This window comes from Anthonomus grandis, chromosome 8 (assembly GCF_022605725.1).
Source record: "Anthonomus grandis grandis chromosome 8, icAntGran1.3, whole genome shotgun sequence".
Lineage (NCBI taxonomy): Eukaryota > Metazoa > Arthropoda > Insecta > Coleoptera > Curculionidae > Anthonomus > Anthonomus grandis.
The window spans coordinates 20,014,799-20,028,773 of NC_065553.1; the positions used below are offsets into that span (position 1 = coordinate 20,014,799).

The 13,975-nt window shown below is 36.8% G+C and overlaps 4 protein-coding genes across 4 annotated transcripts; 2 read left to right on the plus strand and 2 right to left on the minus strand.

Moving 5' to 3' along the window:
• Positions 1-285: 285 nt before the first annotated feature.
• On the plus strand, positions 286-1,280 carry LOC126739317 (translation initiation factor IF-2-like). The gene is made up of 2 exons (XM_050444945.1): positions 286-355; positions 420-1,280. The coding sequence occupies exons 1-2, from the start codon at positions 344-346 to the stop codon at positions 1,209-1,211; spliced, it is 804 nt and encodes a 267-aa protein (XP_050300902.1). The 5' UTR covers positions 286-343; the 3' UTR covers positions 1,212-1,280.
• Positions 1,281-3,958: 2,678 nt separating this feature from the next.
• On the plus strand, positions 3,959-4,797 carry LOC126739475 (cuticle protein 16.5-like). The gene is made up of 2 exons (XM_050445152.1): positions 3,959-4,096; positions 4,339-4,797. Exons 1-2 carry the CDS (start codon positions 4,085-4,087, stop codon positions 4,699-4,701), a joined length of 375 nt encoding a protein of 124 aa, XP_050301109.1. The 5' UTR covers positions 3,959-4,084; the 3' UTR covers positions 4,702-4,797.
• A 346-nt stretch (positions 4,798-5,143) lies between these two features.
• Positions 5,144-5,752, minus strand: LOC126739574 (uncharacterized). The gene is made up of 2 exons (XM_050445329.1): positions 5,585-5,752; positions 5,144-5,519 (listed from the first exon to the last, which is right to left on the minus strand). The coding sequence occupies exons 1-2, from the start codon at positions 5,673-5,675 to the stop codon at positions 5,188-5,190; spliced, it is 423 nt and encodes a 140-aa protein (XP_050301286.1). The 5' UTR covers positions 5,676-5,752; the 3' UTR covers positions 5,144-5,187.
• A 406-nt stretch (positions 5,753-6,158) lies between these two features.
• LOC126739816 (uncharacterized) lies at positions 6,159-13,284 on the minus strand. Its single transcript, XM_050445635.1, has 7 exons — positions 13,134-13,284; positions 8,971-9,126; positions 8,780-8,910; positions 8,470-8,725; positions 6,643-6,814; positions 6,370-6,587; positions 6,159-6,314 (listed from the first exon to the last, which is right to left on the minus strand). Exons 1-7 carry the CDS (start codon positions 13,282-13,284, stop codon positions 6,163-6,165), a joined length of 1,236 nt encoding a protein of 411 aa, XP_050301592.1. The 3' UTR covers positions 6,159-6,162.
• Between the last annotated feature and the right edge of the window lie 691 nt (positions 13,285-13,975).

The window sequence follows — 13,975 nt, forward strand, 5'->3', positions numbered from 1 at the left end:
TGAAAAAAATCCAATACTATTAATAAATCGTTTCAAAATCCTAGATTTAAAATTAATGAAAATATATGCATTTTTAACCATTACTCAACGTGTCATTGTTTTATTTTTAAAAAAATCTATGCTGCTATAGCATATAAACTCTAAGTGCATACTAATAAGTTTCAACTTCAATTAACGTGGTATATTACCAAATTTTTCGTCCTAGAACTCAAATTATTGTTGATTTTTTGCCGTTTAAGTGGGGCTTGTTTTAAATGTATATAAATGTATATTTGGATGGTTCTTGTATCAACCACCATCAGTTGCTCATTTGTCCAACAAACAGCAGCAAATATAAGAAAACATGTTTCAAGCTGTAAGTCATTTTTAAATTCTAAATGCACCTAAGAAATATGCTAAAACCAGTTAATTTTTTTTAGGTAATTCTCCTGTCGCTTGCAACTTTGCAAGCTCTAGCTTCTAATGTAGCTGAAGTACTGCCAGTAGCCCCAGCTCCTGCTGCAGTAGTCACTTCCAGAAGCAGCCAGTACTTTGCCCAAAACCATAATGCCTTAGCAGCTCCTTTAGTGGCTCCAGTTCAACCAGCAGTAGCTCCTGTAGCTGCAGCTAAGCTCGAAGCTGTAGCACCTGCAAGACTAGAAACTCTAACCCCTGTAGCACAAGTAGTTGCTTCTTCAGGCGCCTCTGTCAGTCAAGTAACAAGATTTGCTCCCTACTTTGCCCAATACATTTCTGCTCCTTATGTGGCCCCAGCCCCATTAGTTACAAGCCCGGTCGTAGCTCTACCTGCTGGACGTGTTTTAGCTAATTTTCCAGTCTTAGCCAATCCACCTGTAGCTGCTCTTCCAGCTGCACCCGTAGCTGTCGCTGGAGCTCAACCAGCTCAACCAGCTCCAGCTCCTGCCTTTCAGCCAGCTTTAAATCCGGACTCGGAATCGGTTGATATTGAGTCGGCTCGTTTACGTGCTGCTCCTCAACAGCAGCAGCAGCAACAACAACGCTCTCAAGTTAAAGTTCAACAGTTTGAGGCTCAAGAGAATGTCGCTAGGTTGCAACAACAGATTAGAATTAAGGGTGCCGGACAACAGAGACAGATTGCTCAGTTGAATGCTGCTAAAGGTCAACAGGGTGACCAGCAGCAGCAGCAAAGGTCTGCTGCTCCTGGGTTGCTTACCAATGAGGAGTTTTCTCCAAGGGGATATTATAATTGAACAAGTTGATTATCATGTAAATAGTTTTGTATGATATGGAGTTGTAAATAAAAAGAATATTTTTGAAAAGTATGTTTTATTTATTTGATAAAACTATTGGCATTTATTTGAACATATTGCAATAGAAAAGAAAAAATTATTATAGTTAAGTAAATTAGGTAAGAAAAACGTGAAAAATTTATATAATATTCAAATGGTAATATTGAAACAGAAATGAGATAGAAATAAAGTGATAATACTCATTGTGATACATCATAAAGAGTGGAAATAAAATTATGTTTTTTTTTTGTATAAATATATGAATTACGTAAAAAAAATATGATTTTCAGAAGATCCAAGTGATAATATAGATATGGAGCGCGCTATAAAAAATGTAGAAAAGCATGCGACGACGTTGTCGCCCATTGTGTATCGTCTAAGTTTCTTACACTCATTGCTATGCAAATTCCCTCTTTCCAGATTTTTTTTGGGTGTCCCCGTTTTTCCAATGGTATGGTATCCAATTCACTGTTTATTAAGGAATTTTGTTGTCATTCATATGTTATAGTAAAATTATAGTAAGATTCCTATTTGATCCCGTATATTGTCACTCTCAGTTCTTCATATTCAGGTTAATCTTCTCAGTGCATCCATTTCCTTTGCTTTCACTATTCTTTTATATTTTTGTGTCATTCTCCATATTTCTGAATCATATAATAAATTGCTTTTAATTAATGTGTTAAATATATTGCATTTCCAATGATTCATTATGTTTTTACTCCAGAGAATTCTGTTCGTTAATTACTTACCGTGCCTATATCACTCTTACGAGTGGGGCACCTTGTGTCCCTCCACTACGACCCTAGGTCTATTGTGGCTCACTTTTATTCTGGTGTTTATACGTCTCCAGCAAATCTGCCTTCTTTAAGAGTTGGATCATTTGATTGGGAGAAGCATTCCTAATATCTTTCGTCTTACGTAAGGCGTTACCGAGGATGGCCTGTTTCATTTTTTCTAGTGTTATCTCCATACATAGTCTGCATTCGGCGATTTCCCCGCCAAACCAATCCTATTTATCTGGTGACGCAGTCTGCAGTGGCCGGTATACATTCCTATTAGGGCTTTTAGGTATTTCCGATTAAGTTCCCTTATGGTGCTTATGTCTTCGCATGTTTGTGTCCTGGTAATCCTTCCCAGTAGCACATTACTTTGTTATACACCAGGGTTGTGATTTTGTGTTTTTCCGTATTGCAGGCAATTCCTAATGCTAGTTCTGAACCTTTTTTGGCTAGCTTGCCAACCGCCGCATTTTCTGTAAGTCCAACGTGTCCCGGAATTCATGTTAGGGTAACTTTGTTTCCTTCCTAAGTATAAGCTAATTTTTGCAGCTACATATTATTCTAGATGTACAGGTCGGCGAGAATTCGAGCCCTTTTAGAGCCGCCTGACTATCACTGTAGATTTTGATGGTTCTGTCTTCAGTTGCATTTGGTTAAACATTCTTGCACAGATTTCAATGCTATGATGTACTTCCGCTTAAAAAATGGATGAGTGTTTCCCAAGGCAGGTAGATCTTTATGGTAGGAAGCAGATTTAGGTAGCAGATAGTATATGTGTTGGGTTAGTACAGTATATTCCAGGTCCTACTACAAAATTGGTTTTGGAGCCATCTGAATATACTCGGATGTCCACTTTCTCTAGTTCAATCCGTTTCTGATCCCAATCCCCTCGCTCTGGTATGTTGAACGATAAACTTATGTTTAGTATCTTTCTTGGCATTAGGTCTGATGGCATACTAAGTCTGCTGTGATTGCACACCTTCTCAGCTAGTTCATTCCATTGAACTCACTAGTTTATTACATCCGGACTTTGTTTGCTAACATACCATTTATGACATGGTACAGGATGTAAGTAGTTCTTATGGATTCCTCCTGCAGGTATATAGGCAGAGGGGTCAGTCCAAGTAGTACTTTTATGACGGTTGTCGGGGTGGTTCTCATCGCTCCCGTAATGAACAAGCAGGCCTGTCTCTGAAGGCTGTTAAGTTTTAATTTTTTTGCTCTATTTATTATTCTTTACTATATTTATCCAACGTAACTCATGGGTATTTATATTCTTCAGAGGTTTTTTCAACTCATTACAACTTTCCTTGTCTATGCATAAGTACAAGTTTTTTCACGAAATGGCTTTTTTTTGGCAATGCACAGCATTCCTGACGAAGCATCTTTGTCACATGAGGTCTTTACATAGCTTGTTTTTATACATAATTAAATTACGTAAGAAAATCATAATTTTTAGAAGATGCAAATAGAAATATAGAAATTACCGGTGCTATAGGAAAAAGGGTCTAGATTAAAAATTCATTGCTATAACCTTATCTCAGTCTGGCTCTTTAGAAGTTCCCTTCTCAATTTTTCGAAATTTTGACTTAACTTAGGTTTAATGTCTTATGATTTCTAAAATTAGGCTTTCTCATTAACATTAAATTCCTTATTTCAACTTAGAAACTAATTAATTATTTTCACTATTATTTTAATTTCTTCTAAAAAATTTAGCTGTATATCAGAAAAATTACCTAAAATATTCAAAAAACCAAACCAAATTTCTCCAAAAACGTCTTTAAAATTCAATTTTTAACACACATATACAACATACTGTAGTACGTAACCCAGTGGCAGTACCCAAGCAACTCATTGAATACTAATTCGAAAATATGTCTGCAACACAGTCTACTTGTGGTATTCAAAAAGTGATTTCGAAAATTGACCCAAAAAACCAATTTCGTGGGTGGGGTCTTTGTGCTTTGATATAAATTGATAGCAATAGTGAAACGAAGACATTGTACATCCAGTGTTTTGTGATCTACAAACAAAAGTTCTTTTACCTAAGACAAAATGTTCAAGTTCGTAAGTATTCTATCTCTTTTATTATTATTTAAGTCGTTTTCCTCATGATATAAGAGAAATTACGCTATTGCAAATGTGAAGTTATATCAAAAGTATTGCTAAAAAAATTGAAATTATAAGATCATCTTCAGATCCTTAACAACCGATGATCTGATGAAATCTGAAATATTATTTTTAAAATAACTAACGATTAAATCGCATCCAACAAATTCCATAGATCACCATTTTTTTTCACTTCCTAGGTCGTCATCCTCGCTACCATCTCCTGCGCTCTGGCCGCCCCAAAAGCTGATCCATCGGTCGCTCTAGCGGCTCCCGTGATAGCCCCAGCAGTAGTTACCGCCCAAAGCTCACAAGTAATCGCTAGAAACTACAATGCTTTAGCAGCCCCAGTAGTAGCAGCCGCCCCTTACGTGAGAGCCGCCCCCTTAGTTGCTCCTGCTCCTATTGTGAGAGCTGCTGCTCCTGTTTTGGCTGCACCCGCTCCTTACGTAGCTGGACCTGCTCCCTACGTAGCTGGACCAGCTCCTTACTTAGCTGCTTCTGCTCCTTTGTTAGCTAGTCCTTACTTAGCTAACCCTTATGCTGCTCCCTTAGTGCTGTAGGATGGCCTCGTAGTGAACCAATTTTGTTGTGATTATATTTTGTATGATGTGCAATGTTTTGTAAATATTAAAGAAATCATTGTTTTGTTGCAAAAATTGAAGTTATTTAATTAGCTCTACCAGATCCACTCAAACCATCTAGAATTAACTCTAGCTTCTCTATGACCTCCCTCTATAAGTTCCCTAGTAGCAACAGAAAAATCTTTCAGAATTTTATGTCCTCACATATAATTGATTACAAGTACAAATACTGAATGAATTAGTATCATGATGCTCGATCAGATCATTTAAAGATATCAGTTCCAACCTCAACCTCAAAGCTACCAGGTTCTTTAAAACCATCTGAGATGCCTGCACTTCCTCGCCCATATCAGCAAAAACATAATTAACCATTAATGGCCAGTTAATATAAAATGAGTTAAAAATACTCAAATAAAACCACTTTTTTAAATATCCTTTCAACACTTTAATACGTGTTTACAAAACTTAATAATGTCCACCAAATCCAACTCCTCCATAACCTCCTGATGCACCACCGGATGTTCCAAAGCCTCCAGCTCCACCGGCACCTCCAAATCCTCCGGATCCACCCCCGATGCTTCCGTATCCTCCACCCAATCCGCCGTAACCTCCAGCTCCTCCACTAGCAACAACTCCTACAACAGGCGTGGGAATGTGTACTCTAGAAGTATGTGAAATGCCTGCGTTAACACCGTGAGGTAGTACTACTGATCCATGAATAGGGTGGCCCGTGTGAGTTACAGTCGATCCTACTATGGTGGAGGAACCATGACCTAAGGAACCTAATGAGTTTCCTCCTAAAAAATCGGAAAAATGACATTTTCTTTCTGTCTTAACTTGTAAATATGGATTTCTTACGTACCTCCATTACCTGCATATCCGCCATGTCCACCGCCATATTGAGCAAAAGATACTCCCAGAACAGAAAGAAAAACGACGAATTTTCCTGTCATTTTTACAATGATTTACTGTTCACCTTGTTTATTCAATAGAAGCAAATATGTTAATATCTTTGGTACAACACTTACCCTATTTTATATGCATTAAGGTATCGTTTTATAAAAATCTATGGTAAATTTGATATTATGGCTAGAATTACAAACTGTAGAATGATTGGGTGTCGGTACACATGAATCGGGGTCAAATTTCATTTTTTATCCTTAAAAGTATTAAAAATACTTAAAAAGAAAAAGTGGGTCAAGTACGTTAAGAGTATTAAATTACTCTTGATTGTCATGAATAAGAAAAATTGATTTGCAAGTATATAATCGAGTATTAAAAACTACATACTAAAGAAGAAGAAAATGATCTTCTCCAGATTGATTGAGGAAAAAAAGATGAAACTAATTACTTATGAAACCCTTGAATACTGCAAAGAATCAGAATATTATGATGAATTAAAAAACACGGTTTCTTTTTAGATATTTTTATTCCGCAAATCTACCCTGCCGTCGTCGTAAAAAGTAACAAAGCATTTACATTCCTACATGCCTGCTGAGTATAAGTTAAAGAAAATCCTCTATTAGCAACGTCGTCACTAGTCAACTCACTAGCATCTGTCACTGTCGTTAATACAAAAGGTTTTGAGTATGCTAAAAAAATAATTTTTAAATGATCAGAAGGACCCGCTCACAAGTCTATACTTACTAATAACTGAATCAAACTGGTTGCCACAGAACCTATCGGTGTTGGCCGCAGTACCATTCACATAGATGGGATTAGGTATCACCACAAAATCTGTAGTGCAATTGCCAGCAACGATCGGTTGACTTGGTAAACCATCTACTACTTCAGCCAGAGCAGTGTTATTGGTTACAGTAAAAGAAGTACTATCACTACTTTGATCCCATTGTATAGAGCAGTACCTATAAAGCACGAACCCATATAAAGTCAAATCTAACGGAACTTACCAATTCTTACCCAGGTTGCATATAAACACAAATACCATAGTTCGTATTAGCTAACTGTCGTGTACCAGCTACAGTAGTTCCATTACCATAAGACACAACAGCCCCATTGATTTGGGTGCCATAGTTAAAGCTGCGTACTGTATTGGTTAACTCGGTGTAGTATTGTAGACAACCTGCTGGAGCTGAAAAGACATATTTAAAAAAAATTGTGGAATAGTTATTTCAAAATAAACACATCGGAAAAGTCTAGGGATATTTTTATAAATTGACCTTATTTTTTTTTTATTGTTCTGGATAAATAATAGCCGAATTATAGTATAATAATTAAATAGTATAGTATAATAGTTAATATATAGTATAGTATAATCAGCTATTTACATCTGTGGTATAATAGTTAAATATATTATTAATTAAGACTCTTTTACTATACTAAAAAAATAACCAAAATTACAAAAAAAAAAGTCTACAATTTCTTTAAAAAATTAATGTTTTGTATAATGAAAAAAAAATGTTTTTTAAATTAGATACAAAAAAATCTTTATAAAAAACGCAAATTAGTACAAACTATGACCTCCACGCTGGTTTATGACGGCTCGACATCTATTGTTCACAGACAAAATAACGTTGTCGATGTTTTGTTGGGGTAAGTTTGCGCATTCCGCTATCAGTCGCTCCCGGAAACGAAAGGCAGTATAAATGTCACCCATCTGTGGAGTCATTCTTCGTTGAAGCATATCCCATACATGCTCAATTGGATTAAGGTCAGGAGATTGTGCTGGCCATGGCAATACATCAATCCCCTCGTTCTCCAACCAGTCTCTCACTACGCGTGCGACATGTGGACGCGCATTATCATGCATTAGGTGGAAGTTTCGGCCAACAGCGCCAGCAAATGGACGAAAAACAGGTTGAAAAATAGTATCGATGTACTGCTGAGCTGTAAGGAAGCGATCTGGAAAAACGAGGTCGGTTCTACCGCTCATCATTATTCCAGTCCATACCATAATTGTACCCCCTCTGTATGTTTACACTTCCTCGACATGTCTTAACCGTTCTGCATTTCCAGATCGTCTCCATATCCTCACTCGACGTGAATCTGGATGAAATCCAAATCTGAATTCGTCGATGAATAAAACTGTAGCCCAATCATGTTCATTCCAGTTTTGATATTCTTGGCACCATTCTAATCTCGCAGCGCGATTGCCTCTGGAAAGAGGTGGACATCTAAGTGTACTTCGATTGTGGAGGTTGGCTTCATAGAGACGATTTCTTATACTTTCACGGCCTACGGTAATATTGTATGCTCTCTGCAAGTTGATAACCAATTCAGGAGCTGTAATGTTAGGTTGCCTTCTAGCAGTTAAAACTAAAAATCTATCTTGAGCAGCTGTCGTAGCGCGGTCACGTCCTGGATGTTGTTCAGCTGGATTTCCAGTTTCACGAAAACGCCGCCACAATCGACTTATAACGCTCTGAGAGACTTCTAGACGCTCAGCTACATTAATTTGCCGCATGCCTCCTTGAAGAAGTCCTACAGCTCTATTCATCTCGTCCAAAGTTAAATGGCGTCGTTTCATGATAAAACACAATTTTTTTATTCACTCTGCAAGGCAGTAACTCTGTACCATGAACGAAATCGAGACTACCAGAATATTTATTTCAATATAAAAACCATGGTTTTTGTGAAAAAATTCCTAAAATATTTGTTATCAGTGTTAAAATTCTGTTTGTTTCACAGAAATCTACAGGATAAGCCCTGATCACCAAAAAAAAATTTTTTTTATAATTTTATTATTTTATAAAAATATCCTTAGACTTTTCCGATGTGTGTATTTACCCAAAGTCGGACAGTCACAAGCAATCTGCGTGATTAAGAAGTTATAAGACCGCTCCAAATCTACTGTGGATGAGGTGGTGATAGTAATGGTAATACTGTTATTGCCCACAAAGTTTAAATAAATGTGCTGCCCAGAATTATCACCACAAATAATCGGGACGTCCTCACCAGATCCCGTTACCACCATGGAGTCATCCACGCAGTTTCCGTTTCCATCTGGTTGAGCCAGAATAAAGTTCAAAAAATCTATTCTGACCTAAAAAAAATATTATTGTTCCAATTTTTTCCAGGTTTATGGAAATAAACTAACCTGACACGAATTCCCTGGACAAGCCTCAATAGTAAAAGTACACGAACCGTCCCCATTGAAGGTACTTGGAAAACCCGAGTTTGAAAAATAAGTGTTGTTGTATGCTGAAGTTTGCCCACATGTCCTTTGAACTTTAAAGAATAAATTATATAATTAATAAATTAATGAGAATAGTATGAGTTGCTTCGTACTTAAACAGCATCGTCCGATTCCGTTGCCAGTGCAGCTGCCAGAACCATATCCATCGATGTAGGTACACTGTCTTCTTGTGACACAGACCCCATTATAGCCCTCTAAGGTGGTGCAAACGCTATTTGCAAATCGGACGAGGCCAATTGCAGGCCAATCTGTAAAAAACAATTGGTCATCGATTTAATAATGACATAAAGAGAGCCACAGCGAGAGAAACATTCTAAAGAAAATATTGAAAATTCAATCGACTTCCACTGATTGAAATGCTAATGTAAATACTTATTTGTATTATATACAGTGCATCCCAAAAGTTATGTCTAAATTCATTTAAAATTCAGGGGTGTGTTTGGAAAAAAAACGGAGCCGTCAATTTTTATTTCTAGTTGCAGATTTTTGTACCAGTATATTTTTGCATCTTTAGTACGTGAAGTTTGTATAAACAGGGTTGCTCAAAAATAAATTACGACCATCAACTTCATTTTTTCAAATTAAAGAACCTTTTTTTTATTTCATCTTTGAATTTCGCGTGGAATTCTACGTATGTTTCATGCATTATGTCCTATACCTAAACTCAACAGTTATCAAAAAAAAGAAGATTCATGTAATAAATTAAAAAAAAGAACAAAAATTAAGTTAAATGTTCAAAATGGTTGCCATTCACGTCTTGACAATATCCAAGGCGATCAATAAAGTCTCTTTGCACATTTTTAATCATTTCCGGAGTTATGGCGCGCACTTCTCTGCGAATTCTCTTTTTCAAGTCGTCTAGATTATTTGGCCTATTAACAAATACCTTCGACTTGAGGTATCCCTACAAAAAAAGTCCATTGGTGTTAGGTCAGGCGACCTCATAACCGAAAAAAGTCCCCTGCCGTTACCTGAAGAAACTAATTACACACCGCCAGTGATACAAGAAGAAATTGACCATGCATTAAGCAAAGAGCCCTGAAGAGGAGAAAAAATATCGGCCAATATGTCTTCTGGACATACTAGGCAAAGTCTTGGAGACAATTATAAACGAGCGACTCAAAGCAGATATAATAAGGACGGGAGGGTTAAATGCAAACCAGTACGGCTTCACAAAAGGCAAATCCACAGTGGACCCAATTATGAAAATTATAAAAACAGTCCATAAAACCCCTAGACAGATCGTCTCATTAATCTGTTTGGACATAAAAAACGCCTTTAACACCGCCGACTGGAACATCACAATTGAAAAGTTGCAGAGCAGAGACGTGGAGAGGTCGATGATAAACATGTTGAGATCATACTTCCGCGACAGGAAAGTCCTGATCGATCGTGACTGCGATTTTGAGGTTGGGGCTGGTGTTCCGCAGGGTTCGGTCCTGGGACCAACACTGTGGAACATCATGTATGATGAAGTCATGAAACTCTCGACATACGTGGAAGTGGAATTAATATGCTATGCAGATGATCTGGCAATACTCATAAGAACGACAACAGTCCAGGGAACCATAGAACTAGGTAACAAAATACTAAAGAAAATTATAGCATGGATGACGCATCATAAATTAAAGGTCGCACCAGAAAAAACTGCAGCGCTAGTTTTCTCCTGGAGCTACGTACATCGCAGGGACATAAAATTTCAAATCGGCCAACACCAAATAACCCCGGAAAAGACTTTGAAATATCTAGGTGTGACCTTAGACTACCGCCTGAGCTTCTCCCCGCACCTGGAACGAACCATCGAAAAAGCCAAAAAAGACAACAAAAGCTTTCAATGCCCTTCTTCCCAACGTTGCAGGCCCGTCAGTGTACAAAAGAAAAGTACAATCAATAATACTGTATGCTGCACCAGCTTGGAAGGACGCTGTAAATATTGCCTGTAATGAACGGAGACTTTTAACATGCCAGAGAATATTAGCGCTACGATGTGCTAGTGCTTATCACACCGTATCTGCGGATGCTATTTTGGTTATAACAGGACAAATACCGATCACTATGTTAGTCAAAGAACGTGCCAGAATTTTTGAAAAATCCCGTCAAAGACTAATGACAGAGGAAGAGAAGAAAGTACTCTACATCGAGGAGAGACAAAACACTTTAGAAGAGTGGCAGGAAAGATGGCAAACCAGTGAGAAAGGAGCTTGGACAATACAAATTATACCAGACATCCTGCAATGGATAAATCGAAAATTCGGAACCATAAGTTACAGTGTAACACAATTTTTATCGGGTCATGAGTGTTTTGCAACTTTTTGCAACTTGCATAAATATAAAAGAAGAAACAGCCCTCAATGTATGTATGGGGATTCCGATAATGATGACGCGGAACATATGTTTTTCCAATATGAAAGATTTGAAAACCTGAAGAGTAACTTGGAGTTAAACATAGGAAGTCTAAATAAATATAATTTAATTGACAAAATGATTGACAACAAAGACAACTGGAGAAAGATAACAGAATTTATGGGCAGAATAGTTAAAACAAAGGAGAGAGAAGAAAGAGAGTAACAGGAACTAGAAAGAAGACTTTATCTGAGGAATCTTACTTCATTTGAGGAATATCCCAATGGGAGAGTGCCAGGTGAAGCGGGGCAAACGGAGGAAAGGGTTTTAGTGGGTAAAAGCCCCACACTACCTCAGGCGCTAGACCATCAATGCCTGAGGTGTCTGGAAGCAGATTTCCTAAACCTCCTTAAAAAAAAAAAAAAAGGTCAGGCGACCTAGTAAGCCATTCGATAGGTCCTCTCCTTTCTATCCACCGATTGGGAAAGGTTTCATCCAAAAATGTACGCACAGTGGCAGCATAGTGCGGAGGAGCGCACACTTGTCCCGTTAAAGTCTGTTCAAAGAAAAAGGGACCTATTACTCTTCCGCGCACTATTCCTCACCACACATTTAGTTTTTGAGGGTACTGGGTGTTTACCTCCATCATCCAATGCGGATTTTCTGTTGCCCAATATCGACAATTTTGTCTGTTCACACTACCATTTAAACAGAACGTGGCTTCATCGGAAAAAATAATATTTGTTAACTTTCTAGGACTGGTATTTGTGCTTTTTAACTATTCGGTGAACTCGTTAGTGTAAATTTGCCCCAATCTGCAGAGAAGTGCATGGATTTTCTTCCAAAAAAAGCAAAACTTCAAGTTGTTCATTTTCATCTCGAGCAGGACGACCAGATTTCGGCAGATTTCTAACATGACCGAATTCTTTAAATTTAGCCTCTATTCTACTCACTACCTTTTGACATATCGGAGGACGATCAGGATGGATTTCATTGAATAATTGAGCAGCTTTTCTTTGAGTACGTGTTTTATCACCAAACCCAACCATGCACAGAATTTCTATTTTTTCTCGTTCCGTTAACTTTACTATTGTGAAAACCGCAACTTTGCTCGTACACTTCACGCTTGGCAATATCTGTTTGTTCAACTGTCATACAGTTTCTATGAAAATACACGGTCACCAGTCAACAATAAAAAAACACGAATGAATTTTGCTCTGTATAAAAATTCTCAGAGATAAGGTGACTCGTAAGATGAACTTCAATAATAATGTTTGGTCGTCTTTTTTTCGATAACTGTTGATTTTGAGTATAGGATATGATGCATGAAACATACGTAGAATTCCACGCGAACTTCAAAAATTAAATAAAAAAAGGTACTTTCATTTGAAAAAATTAAGTTGATGGTCGTAATTTATTTTTGAGCAACCCTGCAGCAATATACAGAGCTATATACAAACTTCACGTACAAAAATGCGCAACTTAGAATAAAAATTGACGGGTCCGAGCGTTTTTTTGTTCTAACACACCCCTGAATTTTAAATGAATTTAGACATAACTTTTGGGATGCACTGTATGTAGTAAACATATTTTAGTAAGAGAACTATTATTTCATTTAGAATCTTTATGATATTTGAGCCTGATAAGTCTTGTCGTGTCTAAATATAGCAAATATTTTTATCTTTTTTATTTTCATTACTTTCATAGGTATCATATTTGGATATTTATTTATTGTGTTAATCATAAATCTTTTTATACCAGAGCGTGTGAAAGTGTCTGTAACCTATTGATATTGGTACAAAATACTGGCTTTTTTCATTTTTCTTCTCCTACGTTAATCTCTCTATTACCTTGAATTTATATTTTCCTTTTTCATGTTGTAACTGCCTATTTAAAACATTATTCTACTTACATTGCTTAGGGTCTCTTACACTACCAAATTCCCTATCTTCTACCTCCTCCTCATCAAATTCACTAAATTCTCCAAGACTATTTTCAACATTTTTACACCAAACACCACTACCAACTAAAACTAGAGCAAACACAACTAAGTAGGCCACCATCGTACCTCCAAGGAATGAATAAAATTATTAAAATTTGTATCTGCAACTGTTAAACCGTTAGGGAACATTTATTGTTGATTTTAGTCATTTGGACCATAATTTGTCGGTTCTGGTACAGTTTTAGAATAGGTGTTAAATATGAGACGTTATTTACAGTAGAAAAGTTAAATCACGTTAGCTGTTATTTTTTACTAGACATCATTTCTCTCATAGGCACAGTTAACTCTATTAGAATCTATACCGTGTGTTAAAAATGTCTCGGACTTTATCAAAAAGGGCCAAAAAATTTTAGGATTTTTTCAGATCTACATTGGGAAGATTACTTTGCTTATACAGGAGGCATCACAACAGTAGTAGAGATCAAGCTTACCCCTTTTTTAAATGTATTTTTTTTGTATTTTCCGATTTTACGCAAAATATGAACACAAGTTCATGCTATACTTAAAGTTAAAGTTAAAGTCATGGAAGTGATTGTCGGTGTACAGAGATTCTACCTTATAAAAGGCACTAAACTTTTTAAACCTCTTCACACTAAGTACAATCTATAAAAATCTTTGTTCTTCCAACGTCACTAGAGGCCATAATTATTAAAAACTTATAGTAAGAAAAAATTAAGCAATCTTCTAAGACGGAATTTCCTGCCAAACGGAGTGGTATATATGAGTTCAACGGAATAATAATAAAAGAAGGA